Raw genomic sequence first — 21,766 nt, 5'->3', positions numbered from 1 at the left:
AAGGAGAGCAAGGACTGGGCCAGTCTGGCCTCTCTGGGAGGGAGTTCCAAAGTTTGGGAACAGCCACCAAGAAAGCCACGTTTCCCTTTTTGCCACCAAAGAAGCCTGAGAAGGTGGTGAGACAGAAAGGAGGGCCTCTCCAGATGTTCTTAAAACCCTAATGGGTTTTAGACAAGTCTGTGTGACCAAAAGTCTCTCTCCAGTCCATAGCTGCAACATCTACATTCATTAATGTAGAAATAATGCAGTTTGACACCACTTGAACTGCCATGGCTCCTATGGAATCCTGGGATTTGTAGTTTCCTGAGGCATCAGAGCTCTCTGACAAAGAAGTCTAAAGAACTCACAGAACTAGACATTTCAGAATTCCACAGCACTGAGCCTTGGTAGTTAAAGTGGTGTCAAGCTGCATTAATTCTGCAGTGCAGATTAAGTGCAGATCATTTCATTTCAGGATGAAAAGCATTGAGCCATGGGAGTTAAAATTAAATCCTGAGATTTGTAGTTTGTTGTGGCACCAGCACTTTGTAACAGAGAAGCTACATATCTCACAAAACAGCAAATCCCAGAATTCCATAGCATTGAGCCATGGCGTTAAAGCAGTGTCAAACTGCATTATTTCTGGAGTGCAGATTAAGTGCAGATCTTGTCAGGATGTTCTGGTTATAAATTAAGTTGGGAGAAGCAACCCATGTACTTCAATTGGTAGCTTATGATCCAAACAAGTCATACATCTCTCCCAGACAAACCAAAGGCAGCTTTCATTATCTCTTGCTCAATGCCATTTCCATTTTGAACAGCAACCAGTTGTATTTTCTTTAGACCAGTGTGGTTCTCAAACTCTGCTCCTCCAGGTGTTTTTAACTCCCAAAAGACAGGCATTTTGGCTAGTAGCAAGGAATTCTGGGAGCTGAAACCCCAAACACCTGGAGGGCCAAAGTTTGGGAACCACTGTTTTAGACCAAAGAGAATGTTCCCATCAGCTACACCAGAGGCGAGCAAAGAGCAGCCCATAGGCTGTGCATAGGACCCCTGGGCTGTTTTTGTGGCCCTAAGGACCCCCTCCAAATGGGGACGGAGAGGCATTCCCATCAAGTTTTGGAGCCTCCCAGGCCATTTAATTCTGTCAGCCAGGACAAGGTTGGCAACTGTGAGCCACAGGACTTTTTCTCCAGCTGCCCCTAAACTGCGGAATGACCTGTCGGAAGAGATTCAACAGCTATATTTAAAACAGCATTGAAGAGAGCAGATGGAAGAGTGCAATCTCTTCTGGCAGGCTTATCCCCGTGATTTTTAAATTGTGAATTTAGGTGCTGAATTTTGAATGTGAACTGTTTTAAAAAGTGCTTGTCATATTTGTCCTTTTAAATTGTTTCATGTCTTAATTAATGTATTTTAATTTTAAATATGGACTGCTTTAAAATGTGCATGCCTTATTTGCCCTTTTCAACTGTTGCATGTCTTAATTAATGCATTTTAATTTTAAATGTGGACTGTTTTAAAATGTGTATGTCTTGTTTCTAGCAATAGCAAGCAATAGCAAGAAGAGAAGATTAAGAAGAGATATGATAGCCCATTTTAAATATTTGAAAGGATGTCATATTGAGGAGGGAGCCAGCTTGTTTTCTGCTGCTCCAGAGACTAGGACCCGGAGCAATGGATGTAAGCTACAGGAAAAGAGATTCCACCTCAACATTAGGAAGAACTTCCTGACAGTAAGGGATGTTTGACAGTGGAACACACTCCTTCCTCGGAGTGTAGTGGAGTCTCCTTCCTTAGAGGTGTTTAAACAGAGGCTGGATGGCCATATGTCAGGGATGATTTGATTGAGAGTTCCTGCATGGCATGGGGTTGGACTGTATGTCCCTTGTGGTCTCTTCCAACTCTATGATTCTATGAACACATTTCTATATCGCTTATCAGTGCACTTAAGCACTCCCTAAGCAATTTACAATGTGTAAGCCAATTGTCCCAAACAAGCTGGGTACTCATTTTTAGTGACATTATAAGGATGCCAGGCTGAGTCAACCCGAGCCCCTGGCTGGTATTGAACCCACAACCTTGTGGTTTGTGGGTGACAAGGCTGCAGTACAGGCAATTAACCACTGCACCACCAGGGCTCTTGTTTCTCCTTTAAAACTGTTGCATGTTTTAACTAATACATTTTAATTGATGTTGTTCACTGTTGATTTGTTGTTGTTCCCTGCCTCAATCCACGGGGACAGGCAGGTAAGAATATATCATCATCATCATCATCATCATCATCATCACCACCATCATTATTGGGCCAGAAAAGGTCTTTTAAAAAAAACTGTAAGCAAACCAGAAGCAAGCAAACCAGTGGGGAAAAAGTCCTGTTCTAGGGCTAAAGTGGCCCTCGGGTCCTACAAATATGGCAAAATGCTCCCCATGATCCCTAGGGGATGTTGGGGGCATTTGGGGAGCATGAAAGAGGGGGAATTTTGAGGGTGCAGCCCAAGATCTCCTAAAGGGCTAATGCTAGCCTCCCCTAGTTGTCACACCTGAGTTAGATCAAGTTCCACTTACCGACAGGGCTGGAGAAGATGAAGCAGAGCGGATAAGAGACTCTCCCGTCATCATGCTGGTACTTGTAGCTGTAGACAATGAATGTTTTCTTAAGGTTAAGGAAAAAAGCAGCCTTTGCAATAGTTGTACATCAATCTTTAAGCCAGAGTTTAAAGGGTGAAAAGTTTATTATGTAATACTTTAAAGGCACCCCTCTCAAGGGGGTGCTTTCTTTCTTAAAGTAGAATCTTCCCTCATCTCATGCAGCAATAAAGTCTAAGGCAATCTTCCATTTTCATTCTAGCAGGCCTCTGATAATTGAATTTTTTTTTAAAAAAAATGAGAAACAGGCCTTGTATAATGTGCTACGCTTTTATTTGTTGCTGTTGGTGTACTCGTATTGCCTCAGTGCAGAATTAAAGTAGTTTGACACCATTTTAACTGCCATGACTCTAACCTACAGAATCCTGGGATTTGTAGTTTGATGAAGCACCAGACCAGGCTGAATGCTGGGCTTGTCCACATCCTTCTTGAACTGTGGTGCCCAGAACCCAGGATTCCAGGTAAGATCTGACCAAAGCAGTCTAGAATGGTACTACAGGTATTCCTTCCCTTAATCTAGACACTACACTCCTGTTGATGCAGCCTAGAATGATATTGGCTTCTTTAGCTGCCGCATCACACACTTGGAGGCCACACCACACCACATCCATGCCTCTCTTTGGAAATGACCCACAGAAATTAATAAGAGTAAAAGTGTCTGCAAGCTGGCATTCTAAATGTATGCTGGCCACATCCATCACAGTCAGAAAGAAATGGAAAACCCAGAGTGTGGAAATGCTCCATTTTTGGAACTCCCAGAATCTCCAAGCCAAATTGACCACTGTCTCATGAATCATCATCCACTCACCTATAGAAAGGAAAGGATTCTTCTTTAAGAATCTGCAGGTTCCCTTTGTGGCCCTGCTGACACACTAAAACAGAGGATAGCCCATCAGCTCAAGCCTTTACATGCACCAGTACAGACAAAAGAAATGGATTTTCCAAACAAAACCTTATCCCCCACAGAAAGGATATCGAGGTTGTCTCTCTGGAAGCTCATCTTTGAGTTCATCTGGAGAAATGCCCTGGGGGAAAAAAGAAAAGAGAGACTTTACTTGTACACAAGTCACAAATGAATGACTTATCAAGCATTTGATATGGCCTTGCATCATATTTTGAATAGTAAACTGACTAAATATGGCATAGATGGAAGCACCCTCAAATGGGTCCATAATTGGATGAAAAATTGTGTTCAAAGAGCATCAGTGGCTGTGCTTCAAATTGGAAAGAGGCCTGAAATGGAGCACCACAGGTCTTGTCCTGGGGCTGACACTCTTCACTATTTTTATCAATGATTTAGATGATGGGTGGTGGAAATTCTTGTAAAATTTGTGTATGATATAAAACTAGTAGGGATAACTAGAAGATAGGAACATTGGAAGATAGGAATTCAAAAGGACTTGGGCTGAAATTAATAAAATTGAGTTCAATAAAGGCAAATTCTACATTTAGGTCTCAAAAACCCAATGCACAGGTATAAGATGGTTCTGTACTTATTAATTATTAATAACTGTATTTATATCCCGCTTTGCCCCCAAGACTCAAGGCACCTTACATATAGAAAAGATTATAATTAAAACCATATAAAAAGTCAACATTAAAATTGAATTAAACTATGAATCATATTAAAAACATAAAAGGTTCAGGAGTACTTGGTTCAGCAGTACTACATGTGAAAAGGACCTTGGGATTACTGATGGACATTAGCCAGCAGTGTGATGCTGGAGAGAAGAGTGCAAATGCTTTCTTAGCTTGCGTGAATAGAAGCATAGCTCCCAAGTCAAGGGAAATAATACTCCCACTATATTTTGCACTGGTTAGGCCTCATCTGGGTTCAGTTCTGGGCACCTCATTTTAAGAAAGATATAGACAAGTTGGAGTGAGTTCAGAGAAGGGGAAGGATGATAAAAGGTATGGAGAACAAAACATATGAAGAGAGGTTGAAGGAGCAGGGCATGTCCAGCTTGGCGAAGAAAAGATGGAGAGGTGGAATGATAGCCCTCTTTAAATATGTCAAGGGCTCTCACAGAGTGTAGTGGGCAGATTAGGACCAGATCTATTGGTTTTAGGTTGCAGGAGAGTAGATTTCAATGGAACATTAGGAGGAATGTGTTAACAGTAAGAGTGATTTGACAATGGAATCAAGTGCTTAGAGAGGTAGTGGGGTCTCCTTTTCTGGATGTCTTCTAAAAGACACTGGACAGCCACCTGCTGGGGATGCTTTAGCTGGGGACCCTGCACTTAGCAGGGGGTTGAAGTCAATGGTCCGTGAGGCTCCTTCCAACTCTATGATATTATGATTAAATTCTAGGCAGCTTCCAAACAATGCATAGGTAACAGCAGAGCCACAGAAACCACTCCACCATGGGACTAGTACCTACAAATCTCATGAGCTTTTGTTGACCTGAGCCTACTTCCACTGATACATGTGAAGAAGCAGGCTCAAGTCTACAAAAGCTCGTGTTACCAACTTTCTTTCAGTTAGTCTCAAAGGTGCTGCAAGATCTCTTTGCATACTGATTTTCCAGACTAACACAGCTATGTCTTTGGATTCAACAAACCTCATGTTCTTCATCCAGAACCACCAGCTGCTTGTCTTTGTCGATCTTCACTGTAATAAAAAAGAAAATATAGACAATGAAATCTGTGCTATGTGAAAACCACCACTCACTCTGCTCTCTTTCTCTTTTGTCTCTCTTTTACCTCCTTCCACTTTTGAATAGCGTGGGAAAGTTTTTACTTTTTCAAATAAGTTCCCAGAATCCCTCCAGCCAACAGGGATTTGGGGAGCTGAAAATAAGTTTTCCTAGCTCTCTTCTCTTGGCTGGAGGTATCACCCATGGCCATAATCTTGCAGTACCTTGAAAACAAATAGCAGTGGGACCTGCACAGAACCCGCTGGTCATGGAGATGGAATCAAAGCAAAATGTAAAAAACAAAATGACAGTGGCAGGTAAAAAGACTTTTGTTGTGCTTTCAGGTTTTTTCAAACTGATGAGGGTTGGGCTTTCAAAATGTTGTGCAATTCAAGTCTTATGGTTTGCATTTTAATTTTGGTTCTTAATACATTTTAATATTTTTAATGCATAACATTTTTAACTTTTAAATTGTCTAATGGGTTTTTTTACACTTTATACTTCTTAATGCTTCTGAATTTTATAAAATTTATACTGTTTTAAATTTGCTGTTAGCTGGCTCGAGACCCCATATCAGGAGAAAGGCAAGAGAAAAATAAATAAGGCCCATTACAGACCGCCCAAAAGGGGCGGACTTGGGCCGCTGCCGGTTGCAGCGCGGGGAAGCCGCTGCAGCCAAACCACGCGACTCCCCCGCGCTGTAAAAAAGGAGCGTGAAAATCGCGCTTCTTCCGGCAACCCGGAAGAGACGTCGCAAGTGCCAAAGCGCACACTCGCGACGTCTCTTCCAGGTTTAGACATCTGAACGCTGCGCGTCCGTTACGTCAAGATGGCCACGCCCGTCTGTATAGGGCGCCGCCATCTTGCTGTACGGAATACGCGCGAGGGGCATGGCGTGCCCGGAAGCACCGCCCCTCGCGCGTATTCCTGGCGCAACGACGGCGCCGCTTAGGCCCGTCTATAAGGCGCCTAAGTAAAATAAGCCATGGATGGTTGAAGCACAGGATCTGTAGCTACAGAGGGCCAAGTGTATTACCATTTTATTTCATTTGGGAGATGGAGTAGTTGCCTTTTCCAGGACTATGGAGGCCTAGAACTGGTGTGGTGATGCTAAAATGGAAAATGGGCAGGGATGCCTCATTTTGAGACTGGTGGAGGGAGATATTGGCCAGTAAGAGACATTTTTGAACCTCAAAATTAGGAGGCCGCATTGGAAGATGGCATCGCAACTTCTAGTAACAGACCACACCTGATTTGTATGAACATTCCTGAGATCATGATTAAGCCTCAGTCTGTCTAGCTTTGTTTCTGCCACAGACAGATGTCCAGCAAAATGTACCCTTCACAACAACGCAAGATGCCAGGTCTTCTACCACCTGAAGCTGGCAGATACTAAACAGGGTTCCTTCCCAACATAGAGAATGTGCTCTCCTTTCTCAGCCGTGGTCTCTTTGCTCAGTCTTTTTTTTTCTTCCCACAAGGTTGCCCATCTTATTTTGATCCTCAAAGAAAAGCCCAAAGATTTCTCTCCAAAATTATAACGTTTGCTTCTCCAGGAAAGTCTTAATGCCATATGGCATCAGTTAAAAATCACGCTTCCCATCCCTCTCCCTGATATTTGCTGGCACTGATGCTTCAATTTTTGCAGATACCCTTTAAAAATAATCAAAAAACAGCTATTTCAATCTGGTTTGGGAGGAGGAGGAAACACTCTGAGCCTAGCGTTGCCAGATTGAAAAGTGGAGATTATTTTCAACTGCTGTTTTCCTCTGAATGGTTCACAGCCTCAAAGTCTCAAAGAATGGCATAGATAGAAGGTATAAATATTATTAAAATGTAAGCCCCTCCTTTTTTTAGTAACAGTCCACTCTTTTGAAAATTGCACTTCCAGCAAACTCTGTAGTTCAGAGAAGTCTGTTAAATAGTACAGGGGAAAGGGTACACAGGGGAAAACGTGCCTTGATATATTCCAGTTTATCAGTCCAACAATGAAGGCTATAAACATTAACCAAAGAAGGGAATTTTCAGCATCTTTACACTGACAGATCCAAAGCCTAAGATTAGCAATTATACTGGGGTGGGAATCCTGCAGTCTTCCATATGGACAACATGTCCAGGCATTCCTCATCATTGGCTATGATGGTTTTGCTTGCTGGGATTTGCAGTCCAACCACATGTGGAGGGCCACACGATTCTCATCTCTAGAATACACCATTTCCAGCCTTCGGAAGGACCTGGACAGAGATGGTAGCAGTGCTGTTCCAGCTGCCAAGAGAAAACCAGCTATTTGGTATAACTATTCCTGTGTAAATTTATGGATTAGAGAGATCCAGGCTGCTCAACAGGTTGGATTCTTATCCATTGGATTTCTCACTCCCTAAATGTTTTTTGGCTCTTCAGAAAGAGTGGAATTCATGCAGTCTGCAGGATCTCCCACAGACCACACTGCCACAACACATGCCAAAAATAACTTACAGTGGACCCTCCACATCTGTTGGGGTTAGGTGAGCAGGACCCCCATGAAAGTGGGGAAATCGCAAGAAAACAACTCCCCAAGAATCTCTAGGGCCTTCAGGGCAATTCTGTGATCAGGATCTACCAGATGTTGGAAATGAAATTACGCTGGAGGACCTACAATGCCTAGAGAAATGTTCTCTCTAGGAATCTCTAGTTCCAGTATGACGTTTGGCAGAAGCTGACCACAGAGTCAGGCTGGAGGACCTAGAGATTCCTAGAGAGAATATGTTAATCAAATCCACAAAAGTCAAAGCCATGAATATGGAGAGCCAACAGTATTCTGAAATCTGACCTTTTAAAACAAAAAATACTCATTCGGGGCAATTTTAAGCTCTCTGAAGATGCCAGCCACAGATGCTGGCAAAACGTCAGGAAGAAAATCTTCTAGAACATGGCCACAAAGCCTGAAAAACCCACAAAAAACTAATTTTAAGCTGGTTTGGAAGGGAAGGGCACACACCCTGAAATTAGAATTGCCAGACTGAAAGCTGGAAGCAGGTTTTGGTCCATTAATGGCTGTGTAGAAGAGGGCATTTCAGTACCTTTACCTTTTACCTGACATGCTTCCCACTTATAGCGACCCTAATGTGAAGCATCATGGTGTTTTCTTGGCAATATTTGTTCTGAGGGGTTTGCCTTTGCCTTCCCCTGAGGCTGAGAGTGTGTGACACTAAACAGCCATTAATAGTACAGGAATCCTTTCCAGCTTTCACTCTGGCATGTCCTTAAAATGGCAGGTAAAGGTGATGGAAATGTCGCTTCTAGTCTGCCCAAATGGTAGTTGCTGCAATGAAGCTCTGCAGCTCTGAAACATATTTGCTCTAAATAACATGATGCATATTTTCAGAGAGAAAAAATATTGACATATGCATCAGTAAATGAGATTTCAAGCTAAATTTTCAAAAATCTGCAGGTTAATATGGAATTATGATAGCAGACATTAAAGGTGAGCCAGCGTAGTGTAGTGGTTTGAGTGCTGGGCCACAAGTCTGAAGACGCAGTTTTGAATTCCCGCTTGGGCATGGAAACCCACTGGGTGACCTTGGGCAAGTCACACACTCTCAGCCTCAGAGGAAGGCAAAAAGCAAACGCCCTCGGAACAATTCTTACCAAGAAAACCCTGTGATAGAGCCCAAGGATCACCGTAAGTCGGAAATGACTTGAAGGCACACAGTAACAACAACAGAAATCAGAGCAAAGATAAGCAAGTGACATGTCCCAAAGTAGGCCAATTCACACCCATCCCTGTTTGTGGATTATGTAAAGTACTTCATGCACATGTATTCAGGAATCCTTACAACCGCTAACCGCCCATGGCAACCTCCTTCAATCCAAAAAACCCCAGATGTGTTGGACTACTACATCCACTATCCCCAGACGTGTTGGCTGGGAAAGATAGGAGATAGAGTACAATATATCTGGAAAAGACCAGGTTGTTGAAGATCCACTATAGTAAATTGGTCTTACTTTCAGGCAAAAGGTTGAGAGTAGATGTCAGTAGCCAAAAGCCACTCAGACACACAGGAGAGAGATTATCTCAACCAGGGATTACCAGATCATAGTGCTGACCTTTGTTTTATCCCTCACTGGCCTTCCACATCAAGATCACACATGGAATTGTGTTGTTGTTGCTGCTGTGTGCCTTCAAGTCATTTCTGACTTATGGAGACTCTAAGGCGAACTTATCATGGGGTTTTCTTGGCAAGATTTGTTCCAAGGAGGTTTGCCACTGCCTTCTTCTGAGGTTCAGAGAGTGTGACTTGCCCTGAGTCACCCACTGGGTTTCCGTGGCCGAGCTGGGAATCGAACCCTGATCTCCAGAGTTGTAGTCCAACACTCAAACCATGCTGGCTCTTTGGTATCCTCAAAACATTCAATGCTCTTTCAACTCTGTGCTCAGTAGCACCAAGTGAACCCAAGCACGGAAAAGTTACTTCTTTGGACTACAAGTTCCAGAATCCCCAAGTTGGCATGTTACCAAAAAAAAAAAAAAAAAGGCTCCATACTTTTACAGGGCTTTGCATTAGTCTCTTCTCCTCCATCCTCCACACAATGTAATGTATGCCCAGACTCATCCCTCCCTTCTCAGATCTTTCCCCTTTGGGTGGGCAGCGCTTTTCATCTTACTGATAATGGCAGCATTGTTTGTTTCTTTGCGGAAACGGAATTTTCTCAGCTTCTCCACAAGGTCTTCGGCAACGTCACAAACCACAAGGGACTCGCTCTAGAAAGGGGGGAAGGGAGGCAGGAGGGCGGAAAAAAAGAAAAGAGGATGAGCAAGAGGTTTTTAATTTCGGTCAGACATGCCCCTCTGATTTCCCATCTGTTGAAGATAAAGCTGGACAATACAACAAGCAGAGAAAAAGCTACAACAATTTTTGGGGATGAGAAGGTGCATAGATCCATGAACCCGACTGTAACGGAAAAGTTACTGCAGAGAGAGGATTTCCAAACCTCACTTCCAAAAATCTATTGCCAAGCAGTAGTTTCCATCAAGCATTTACCATTGTGGGCTACTGCCACACTGCTGAAATGAAGCAGTTTGACATCATTTTAACCGCCATGATTCAATGCTATGGAATCCTGGGATTTGTAGTTTGGTGGGGCACCAAAGCTCTCTGACAGAGAAGGCTAAATAAGTCACAAAACTACAAATCCAAGAATTCCATAGTATTGAGCCATGGCAGTTAGAGTAGTGTCAAACTACCTTATTTTTATAATCGGAGAAAGAAGGGACATAAATAAATATTTATTATTATTATTATTATTACTGCAGTGTTGCAGCAGCCAAGGTCTTTGCTTACCTTTCCCAGCCTGGTGCTTTCCAGCTCTGTTGCACTACAACTTGCACCATCCCTCAGCTAACATGGCCAATGAATGGTCCACAACACAACTGAAAGGGCACTACGCTATAGAGCAGTAACAACAACGACAACATTTATTTATAACATTCTTTCCACCAAAGGGCAGAATATCAAATGTATACAATCAGAGAAAAAAATAACATAACACTCGCACACACACACACACAAACAAATCCCAGACCCCAGAGATCTGCTTCCTAAACAGCAATTTAAAAAGTGAAGGGAAAGATATGCATGCAAAATAGGTTTATGCAGATAACGTTATTCAGGATGACACAACGTACCTCAAAGGAGGTACAGAAGGAATTTATGTCCGTTGTTGCAAAGCTGTCTATGACCTTTTCTCCCTACTGTTAAATCCCATCAGATCCCCATTCATCCATCCATCCATCCATCCATCCTAGAATATTCCTAGAGAAAATATATTAATCAAATCCGCAAAGTCAAAGCTGAAAATGTGGAGGGCTGACTATACACGCATACAGCCCAAGAAGGCTACCTTTGTTGTCTACAAGCCCCCAGAATTCCTCTAGCTAGCATGGCCAGTAACCATGCCATCAAAGACTTCTGGGAGTTGTAGTCCAAAAGTACAGTATAACTTTCCAAAGATCAGTTTACAATAGAATAGCCACGGACAGTTCCAAGCCAGGCTTAAATTCAATCTAGCACTTTTTAAGAGACTAAGGCTTGTTACAGACTGCCAAAATAAAGCTGCTTTGGGTCTCTTTGGAGGTATGCTGTTTAAATGATGCATGGGTCCTAAGAGTCTGGAGGTCGCAGCAAAGCCACACTCCATTCCTAAGCACTGGACTGCAGCTTTGGTGCAGCTTCCGGATTCTTAGGGTGCATGCATCATTTAAACAGCATACCTCCAAAGAGACCCAAAGCAGCTTTATTTTGGCAGTCTGTAACAGGCCTAAGACCCACTGAAACCCAATTGGACTAAGTGCTGCATCCAGTTTTGGGTACCACTGTGGAAACATGTCCAGAGGAGGGTGACCAAAATGGGCAAAGGTCTGGAAGCTAAGCTCTGTAAGGAATGACTTCGGGAGCTGGGTATTTTCATCTTGGCGAAGGTAACATTAAGAGATAATAGTACAGCCCTTTTTAAATATCTGGTGGGATGACATGTAAATAGGGTTGCCATATCCCGCCGGGGGGTGGGACAATCCCGGTTTGGGCGGTGCCAACCCGGTCCCGGTCCGGTTTGGCGCCCAAACCGGGACGGCCCCGCCCACCACAGCCACCTCGGCCCCCGCGGCGGCTCCAAGGCCTTGCTGAGGCCTGGGAAGGCTCTCCGCGGTTGGAGCTCCAGCCACGGAGACGCTCCCTCCCGGGCCCCAGCGAGGCCTTCGAGGCGGCTCCGCGGTCGGAGCTCCAGCCGTGGGGTCCTCCAAGGCCTGCGCGAGGCCAGGGAGGAGGAGGAGGCCGCTTCCCACCGCGGCGATCGCCGCGATGAGGAGCAGCCCCTGCCTCTTTCCCGGCCTGGGAGCCTGCTGAGGCTTCCTCCCAGACCGGGAGGAGGAGGAAGCCGCTTCCCTCCGCGGCAATCGCCGCGATGAGGAACAGCCTCCGCCTCTTTCCCGGCCTGGGAGCTGGCCTAGGCTTCCTTCCAGGCCGGGAGGAGGAGGAGGAAGCCTGGCACCACGGCGATCGCCGCGATGCTAAGCTTCCCCGCGCCCTTCCCGGCCTGGGAGCCGGCCTAGGCTCCCTCCCAGGCCGGGAGGAGGAGGAGGAAGCCTGGCACCGCGGCAATCGCCGCGATGCCAAGCTTCCCCGCGCCCTTCCCGGCCTGAGAGCCGGCCTAGGCTCCCTCCCAGGCCGGGAGGAGGAGGAGGAAGCCTGGCACCGCGGCAATCGCCGCGATGCCAAGCTTCCCCGCGCCCTTCCTGGCCTGGGAGCCGGCCTAGGCTCCCTCCCAGGCCGGGAGGAGGAGGAGGAAGCCTGGCACCACGGCGATCGCCGCGATGCCAAGCTTCCCCGCGCCCTTCCCGGCCTGGAAGCCGGCCTAGGCTCCCTCCCAGGCCGGGAGGAGGAGGAGGAAGCCTGGCACCGCGGCAATCGCCGCGATGCCAAGCTTCCCCGCGCCCTTCCCGGCGTGGGAGCCGGCCTAGGCTCCCTCCCAGGCCGGGAGGAGGAGGAGGAGGACAAGGTTTAAAAATCTAGGACTTTTTTTTTTTAATTTCCTAGCCAGGAAATTTTTTTAAAAAATGTCCTACATTTTCAAACCTTGTCCTACATTTGTCCCGGTTTGGAGGTCCTCCATTATGGCAAGCTTGTTTTTGCTGATCCAGCTCACCTCTCACTTTGTTGTCGTTGTGTACCTTATCGTTGGGCAATTCAAGTCTCCTAAGGCTTCAGCCTTTGGCAAAGAAACAATATTTAAATATTAAAAATGTCAAAGCCAAGCCTGTTAGGGTCTAGCTTTAAATCAGCAGAGTAGCAGAAAGGTGTCTTTGTCTATGCTTTTCTAAGAACTGAGCCTGACCCAAAAGCAACACAAACAGCTTGGAGGTTAAACAAAAGTTTACTAATGGCTTTAATCTACATATACATAAAGGCTATATCATAACCTAGGAATAAAGTCAGCCCTTCTTATACACGGATTTTTTTATACACGGATTCAAGTATACACGGTTTGAAAATGTTCCAAAAAAGTATAAATTTCAAATATCAAACCTTGATTTTCCATTTTTTATAAGGGACACCATTTTGCTATGTCATTACATTTAATAAGACTTGAGCATCCACGGATTTTGTTATCCACAGGGGATCCTGGAACCAAACCCCAGCATATAACAAAGGTACACTGTAGTTTCTGTAAAGAAGAAATCTTTATCTCGCCATCTTTCCAATTGAGAGAAGAGAAAGATGGAGAACCCAACAGGGCAGGAGAAAACCCTTTGTGTGTGTGCGTGTGCGTGTGTGTGTGTTTGTTTACTAGTTTGCAAAGTTATTGCCCTGTGATTTAGTAGGAGCAAATTGGATGTTTGCAAGAGGGGAGAGGCAGCAGGATTTGCATGCACGAAAATCTATGTTTCTAAGGAGAGGAAGAGAGAATGCAAAAAAAAAAAATCTAATAATTATGGGGGTTTTCTTGGCAAGATTTGCTCAGAGGAGGTTTGCCACTGCAAGCCTCTGAGGCTGAGAGAGTGCGCCTTGCCCAAGGTCCGCCAGGGGTTTCATGGGCAAGTGGGAATTCAATCCTGGCCTCCAGAGTACTAGTCCAAACCTTAAACTGCTATGCCACACTGGCAAAAAAATAAAGAAATTCAGTAATATGTACTATCTGGGTCCAAAACACACTGCAGACATAATCCAGTTTGAGACCACTTTAACTGCCTGGCTCAATGCTAGGGAATTCTGGAAACTGTCATTTTGTGAGATATTTAGCCTTTGTTTATCCAATTGTTATCTGAGATCTGATATTTGATTTGATATTTGAAATCTGATCTTTTTAATTTATTGTCTGCTTTTTTATCTTTTTTATCTATCTTGTATTATTATCTTGTATGTACAGCGCTGTGTAAATCTACAGCGTGATATAAATAAAGTACAATAATAATAATAATAATAATAATAATTCTCTGTCAGACAATAAACTACAATTCCCAGGATTCCATAGCACTGAGCCAGGGAAGTTAAAGCAGTCTCAAACCAGATTATTTCTACAGTGTGTTTTGGACGCTGGATAGCTCCTCCTAAGTATTCCAAGCATTACAAGGCATACAAAACCACCACCTATCAAACAGAAATAAAAATCTTAGAAGCGTTAATTAAACACGTCTATATACGTTTTCATTAAACTGGCCGTGTGAAGTTCATATATTGTAAGGCCTGAAAATTGCTAAGTTCCTGGATACTGGAAAATAACTATTGCAGTACTTGGTGTAGTGGTTTGAAAGCTGGACTACAACTCTGGAGACCAGGGTTCAAATCTCTGCTTGAGCATAAAAACCCACTGGGTGCCCTTGGATACATCACACTCTCTCAGCCTCAGAGGATGGCAACAGCAAACCCTCTCTGAAGATACTCGACAGGAAAACTCCATGACAGGGGCACCATAAGTCAAAAATGGCAAGGAGGCACACAACAACAACAAAGGACTTATGATATATGAACACTATGCAACCATGCCTAGGCCTGCATTAGTGCATCTGCAAGACTCTAAAGTAGTTTTAGAGCATCTTCCAGAAACCAACACTAGAAAGAAACAAACTGAACCATCCCAAGAAAAGAACCAATGCTTTGGTCTTTCTGAAGAAAAAAGTGCAGGATGCAAAGGCTGACAAAGTTTTATAAGGCATCTGTGTGCGATTTGCAGGAAGGCTTGTACAACTACTGTGCAGAAATACAACCTCCCAGTTATAATTATTGCATGCTATTACAAAGTGACACCAGCTGAGCCACAGCCCTGTTTCTAGAACAGGTTGCATTCTAGGCATTTGTGGCGACACATGAATTTATTACTCAGAACAACACATGTACCAATCATGGGAGGTTTCGGGCCTGGAAGGAGCCATCACAACTGTATTGTCACAACCCTGTTGCCAAGGTAAAAAAGAAATACTTTTGGAATTCTCCAGCCTCCGTCTCTCCAGGGTGAAAAGATCAGGACTCACTTCTGTATTACCTCTCTTAAACGCCAAATGTGTTGTTGTTGCATGCCTTCCAGTCGTTTCTCCAACCCTAAGTTGAAACTACCATAGGGTTTTCTTGGCAGGTTTCTTCAGAGCAGGTTTTCCCTGTTGGTGCTCTTGGACATCTCAGCGGCTTTCGATACCATAGACCATGGTATCCTTCTGGAGCGCCTGGTAGAGGTGGGAATCGGGGGCACTGCGCTCCAGTGGTTCCGGTCCTACCTCTCTGGGAGGTTCCAGATGGTGCAGCTGGGAGACGAATGCTCCGATAAGAGGGCCCTTACAACCGGGGTCCCTCAAGGAGCTATTCTATCTCCCATGCTTTTTAACATTTACATGAAACCGCTGGGAGAGATCATCCGGAGACATGGGGCGCGGGGTTATCAATATGCTGATGACACCCAAATAATCTTCTCTATGTCTCCGACTGATGCAGTGACCGAGGATGGCGTCTCTCCTCTCGTGGCCTGTCTGGAGTCGGTAATGGGCTGGATGAGGGAAAACCGACTCAGTCTGAATCCAGAGAAAATGGAGGTACTTGTGATAGGTTCCCCTGGTCCAGGAATGGCGGTGGTTCCACCTGTCCTGAACAGGATCACGCTTCCTGTGAAGGACTCCGTGCACAGTCTGGGGGTGCTTCTTGACTCGTCGCTCCACCTTACAGCTCAGGTGGATGCGACGGTCAGGAGCACCTGTTATCAGCTTCGGCTTATTCGCCAGCTGCGCCCATACCTGGCCCAGAGAGACCTTGAAATGGTAGTACATGCTCTGGTAACCTCTCGATTGGATTTCTGCAACGCGCTCTACATGGGGCAACCCTTGTACCAAACCCGGAAGCTACAGATGGTACAGAATATGGCAGCCAGACTGGTCACTGGTACCTCCAGGGCCAGTCATATTACACCTGTACTTAAAGATCTACATTGGCTGCCCATCCGCTTCCGGGCACAATACAAGGTGTTGGTGATAACCTATAAAGCCCTACATGGCTTGGGCCCAGGATACCTGGAGGACCGCCTCTCCCAATACATTCCGCCCCGCACCCTCAGAACATCTGGGCAGCAACTTTTGAGGGTCCCTGGGGCTAGACTGGCCTCCACAACAAGGAGGTCATATACCATCGTCGCCCCGACCCTCTGGAATACACTGCCCTGTTCAGGTTGGCGTTCCCTGAATTAGATCCTAGCTAGTCTCCCCCTACCCTTCGACAGCGATGGCAGCTGGCTGTTGGGGTTTTAATGTTGATGATGTGTTTTAATGTTTATTTTAATATTGTTATTGATATATGTATTTGTATTTTAATGTATTAGCTGTTGTTCACTGCCCTGATCGTTGGAAGGGCGGTATATAAATAAAACTTTATTATTATTATTATTATATGATCATCCTTTGAGGCTGAGAGAGTATGACGTGTCCAAGGTCATCCAGTGGTTTTCCATGGCTGAGCCAGGATTCCAATCCTGCTCTCCAGAATCCTAGTCTAATGCTGAAACCACTATGCTACAATGGCTCTTAAATGCTACTTTACTTCTACCCTCCATTTCATTAGTTCAGTCTTTACCTTTAAATGGTAAGCTCCTTGGGGCAGGGGCTTTTTTACCTGTATTGCTGTATTTTGTCATGCATATCGATGAACGTAAAACCAACACTAATTTGGGAATAAGGTGGGAATCTCGGAGAAGCCTCAGTTCCTGTATCAGCATCCCCAGCACATAATTCTTGGGTGGGCATTGTGACCGTTAAACTGGATTAGGTCCTGCAATACAGACTTACCCTACATTTCTTTGTATGCAGTTGGATTTAAGATTAAGACCTCTCACCAATAAACAGCTTGAGGCCACCGAAGTCTTGCTCTTTCTACGCGAAGTTGGGTGTAAGTTACTCCAACAGGTTTTTAAGTATCCAAGGAGAGAATGCTAATTTCCATACTGAGCATTAGGAAGATGGAGGGAAGGACTACCTATAGAGAACCAGAAATGTCTGAAGAGTGTCAAAACCCATCTACCCCCACCCCAGGCATATGGGCATGCCAATCCTCTTCTATCAGCATCTACTAGCCACATCTGGAGGACAATGGCTGTTTCCACATTGCAGAATTAATGCAGTTTGACACTGCTTTAACTGCCATGGCTCAATGATATAGAATTCTAGGATCTGTACTTTTGTGAGATGCTTAGCCTTCTCTGTCCGCAACAAATTATAAATCCTAAAATTCCAGCGAACAGAGGCATGACAATTAAAGTGGTATCAAAGTGCATTCATTCTGCAGTGTGGCAGCTACCAGAGAGCCATGGAATCACACTCTTTCCCACCAGATAAACCAACACAGAAGTCATCCAGATTCGAAGTTTAGCATCGCTTCTGTAGACTAGAATGGCTACTCTCATAAAGAGGTATGCCTAAAATAGAGGATGCATAAAAACTGCTCTTAAGAGAGCACAATCCTATGCATGTTTTCCATTAAGGAAGCTCCAATGAGATCAATGAACCTTTCTCCCAGGAAAAGTGCATAAACAAGTGTCATAAGTGATCAGTGCTAATAGCAAACTTGCTGAACAAATCTTGCCAAGAAAGCCCCATGGTAGGTTCGCCTTAGGGTTGTCGTAAGTTGGAAATGACTTGAAGGTACAAAATAACAACAGCAATAATAACAACTCAAAGTGGTGGTCTGTGGGTCGGTGCAAATAGCAAATGTCAGCTGCCTATCCCTGGAGACTTTTCAAGAAAGAAGGAAAGTTACAGCCAATGCACAAAAATATGATGCCAGTCTCTGGTACATTGTGGGGAAGGAGTAAACCAGCCCCTCATATCAGATAATTTAAACATCAAAGCTTTAGGTGAAAGAGTTGGGTTAAATGACACACAGAGACAAAATGAGATTTTATCATTCCAGATTAGACCAGCTCTTCCACAAAAGGAGCCACATTTCATTCAGAATCATTTACTTCCAAGAAAACACAGATGAGATTAATTTGCAACTCCCAAGTATATCTCAGCAGCCACTTCAGGTTTCACCATGCATTTAGCAGGAGTCGCTTGAAGGAAGCTGCATCCATCACCTGGCCAAGGGCTCAGCCTTCAGTTCCATGTTGGCTTCCCTCAATAGGACTTACTTCGAAGTAGTCAGGTGTAAAGGTGGCACTGAGAGGACTGCGAAAAGGGGGTTCATCACCCTCATAGCTTTAGCCACTCATCTGTCCACCATTTACATTCAGGCCCTAAGCAAGGGACAAGGAAATATTTACTCCACGTTCATGACCATAACTGTAGCCCTAAGGCAGGCATGGTGAACCTGTGCTTCTCCTCAGCTACAAAAGCCAATGCGATTCTAGGCTGCATCAATAGAAATATAGTGTCTAGATCTAGGGAAACAGTAGTACCACTCTATTCTCCTTGGTCACCTGGAATAATATTGTGTCCAGTTCTGGGCACCACAATTCAAAAAGGACATTGAGAAACTGGAGCGTGTCCAAAGGAGGGCGACTAAAATGGTGAAAGGTCTGGAAACCGAGCCCTATGAGGAGCAAATTTTGGAGCTGGGTACATTTAGCCTGGAGAAGAGAAGGTTAAGAGGTGATATGATAGCCCTGTTTAAGTATTTGAAGGGGTGGCATGTTGAGGATGGAGCAAGATTGTTTTCTGCTGCCCCAGAGAACAGGACCAGGAACAATGGATGCAAGCTCCAGGAAAAGAGATCCCAGCTCCACATTAGGAGGAACTTCCTGACAGTAAGAGCTGTTTGATAGTGGAACGTGCTCATATGGAGGGCAGAGTAAGCTTGTTTTCTGTTGCTCCAGAGAATAGGACACAGAACAATGGGTTCAAATCAGAGAAAAAGTGATTCCAGCTCAACATTAGGAAGACCTTCTTGAGAGTAAGAGCTGTTTGACAGTGGAAGACACTCCCTTGGAGAGTGGTGGAGTCTCCTACTTTGGAGGTTTATTAGCAGCTGTTGGGTGGCAATTTGGGGGGGGGGGGGTGCTTGGATTGTGAGTTCCCGCATGGCAGGATGGGACTGGACTGGATGACCCTTGGGGTCTCTTCCAATTCTCTGATTCCAACACTGATCTTGTGGCAGTGATTTGCTATTAAGGCAATTTCAACAGATGCTGTTGTTGCATTGTTAATTGCCATCAAGCTGACTTTGACTTACGGCAATCCTATGAATGAGAGCCCTCCAAGTCTCCCTGTTACCAACAGCCTTGCTCAGGTCCAAGGAGACCCTGATTGAGTGTATCCCTCTGGAGCATAGTCCTCCTCTTTGCCTACTGCCTTCTACCTTCTTGTCTGTGTGCATTACTGTTTGTTCTAATGAGTCATGTCATCTCGTGACATATCCAAACTACAGTACGACAGTCCTGGTTTCTAGGGGGAACTCTGGCTTCAGTTGTTCTAGAGCCCATTTATTGGTCTCCATTCTGATTAATGACCGAGCCAAACCATGGAGACTTATGGTGAACCAAGGAGGTGCCTCTCCAAAAGCCCCAGGTCTTGCAGACTCAGGGACTTGGCTTCCCTGACTGAGTCTTCCACTACTGCCTTCCATTTGCTGACCATTATCATTTTTAACTATATAACCCCCACAATTCCTTACTATGGGGCCAACATTACATGGGGCTGATGGAGAAAAACACCAGGAGAGCCACCAGTTCCCTGCACCGCCCTAAGGAGTGGAAAGATACTCATTTTGGATAGAGTACAAGTAAGGGTGCATCTGCACTGCAGAAACAATGCAGTTTGACACCACTTTCGTTGTTATGGACCCATCCTGCAGAATCCTGGGCTTCGTACTTTTGTGAGGCAGCAGGTCCTTTAGGCACAGAAAGCCCAAGACCTTGTAAAACTACAAATCCCAGGATTCCACAGTTTCAAACTGCATTATTTCTCCAGTGTAGATGCAGCCTTAATTGTACTCCAACTTACTGTATTTCACTTTATTTAAGATGGGGTATATTTGTGGGAGCAGTTTTATTTTACTTGGTTGCTTTAATTTATTCCAAAAATCACCATCATGGATCAGCATATACATTTTTACAAATTAAATGCTACATATTGGGGGGGGGGGACAATATCAATCCATAATACACACTCCCTTCAACCCTCCCAAAATTGGATCAGAGCAGAAAGAGAAGAAGAAACAGAGACAACCCTTTCAGTTTCTTTCCTAGGAAGGATCTTCCTAAAACATTAAAAGGGGAAAGGAAGGATGGAGGAAACACCCAATATCCTTCCTTTTTTCCCCTCTGAAGGTTTTGTTTTGTCATTTGCCTGAAATGTCTGACCATGCATGGACATTTTTAACACTTTTATTAATTTTCCAAATATCTTAACTAAAAAATACATAAACCATACATATATTACTACATATTTTTAAGGGGTCCCAATCCACCCTCCTTCCCTGTGCATTGCATTGACATTGCAATTGCAGTTCTAGCGCAAATGCAAATATAGTGCAAATGCAATTGCATTTATTAACTATATTGCAATTGCACCGCAGCCCAAGCCTTCTTGCACAAGACTGTATAAGAAGAGTAAATCAGGACTCATCTCCTTCCCTCCCAAGAAAGAAGAAGCCAGTCTACACTCACCATTTTGCACCAACAGCAACCACCACCTCCTTTTCCTCCAAATCCGCGCGCGGCCCCTTTAAGAGCTCAGCCCTGTCTGCCCGGCCCTGTCCGGCGTCAGTTACACTTAGTGCGCATGCTCCCTCGAACCGCTAAGCCAATCAGCGGCGCCAGTAGCCCCGGCCGGCTGCCTCACCCAACTGCACGCAGAGTGAGGCGCAGTCGGCAGAGCTCGTGCTCTCACGTGACCCTCATTCCTTTCTCCCAGAGCATCCGTTTCTCCGCCCACGCCTAGAGCGTCCTGAAACTAAAGCGGCGCCTGCGGCCTACCGTCTCGCTGTTCTAATTAGGGGCGGGGCAGTTCTTCCCCATCTCTTCCGCCTTGCCAACCCGGAAGCGCTGTTGCCATGGCAACAAGAGCTTTTCCTTTTTAAAAAATAGTACACATATTATCCAGAGGAAAATATAAATATAAATACAATGTCTATATATATTATATTTATATTTGTATTATATTTTCCTCTGGATAATACGTGTACTATATTATTATTATTATTATTTAATAAATAATATAATATTTAATTATATTTAATAAATAATATTTATTTAATAAATAATAATAACAAATAATGTGTGTACTATATAAGATAATGTAATTAAAATATAATATAAGGGGAAACAATTGTTTCTGAAGCAAACAGACGTTTAAAAACACTAAAGTACAATAACATTATTTATTATTATTATTATTATTATTATTATTTTATTCAGTTATATCCTCTCTTTTTCCCACTACAGGCACTCAAGCACATTTAAAATAATACAGTTTAAAAAACAACACAACAGCATTGAAATGTATAACTATAAATTTAAAAAAAAGAACCAAACAATTTTAAAAGTTAAAACAGCTATGC

General features: G+C 44.3%; 1 protein-coding gene across 1 annotated transcript in view; it reads right to left on the bottom strand.

The window, feature by feature from the left end:
- Window positions 1–21,024, bottom strand: part of GMFB (glia maturation factor beta) — a 30,926-nt gene extending 9,902 nt beyond the window's left edge. Inside the window, exons 1-5 of the mRNA XM_089522876.1 lie at window positions 20,874–21,024; window positions 9,909–10,005; window positions 5,190–5,239; window positions 3,604–3,653; window positions 2,548–2,630 (exon numbers count right to left, since the gene is read on the bottom strand). Of these exons, the coding sequence (XP_089379002.1) occupies window positions 2,548–2,630; window positions 3,604–3,653; window positions 5,190–5,239; window positions 9,909–10,005; window positions 20,874–20,876 (283 nt within the window). The 5' untranslated portion in view covers window positions 20,877–21,024. The remainder of the gene's footprint in view (window positions 1–2,547; window positions 2,631–3,603; window positions 3,654–5,189; window positions 5,240–9,908; window positions 10,006–20,873) is intronic.
- Window positions 21,025–21,766: the final 742 nt, after the last annotated feature.

This window comes from Sceloporus occidentalis, unplaced genomic scaffold (genome assembly GCF_023333645.1).
Source record: "Sceloporus occidentalis isolate IW3139 unplaced genomic scaffold, rSceOcc1.0.p SCAF_4, whole genome shotgun sequence".
Taxonomy (NCBI): Eukaryota; Metazoa; Chordata; class Lepidosauria; order Squamata; family Phrynosomatidae; genus Sceloporus; species Sceloporus occidentalis.
This window is presented reverse-complemented; position numbering and strand designations above follow the sequence as displayed.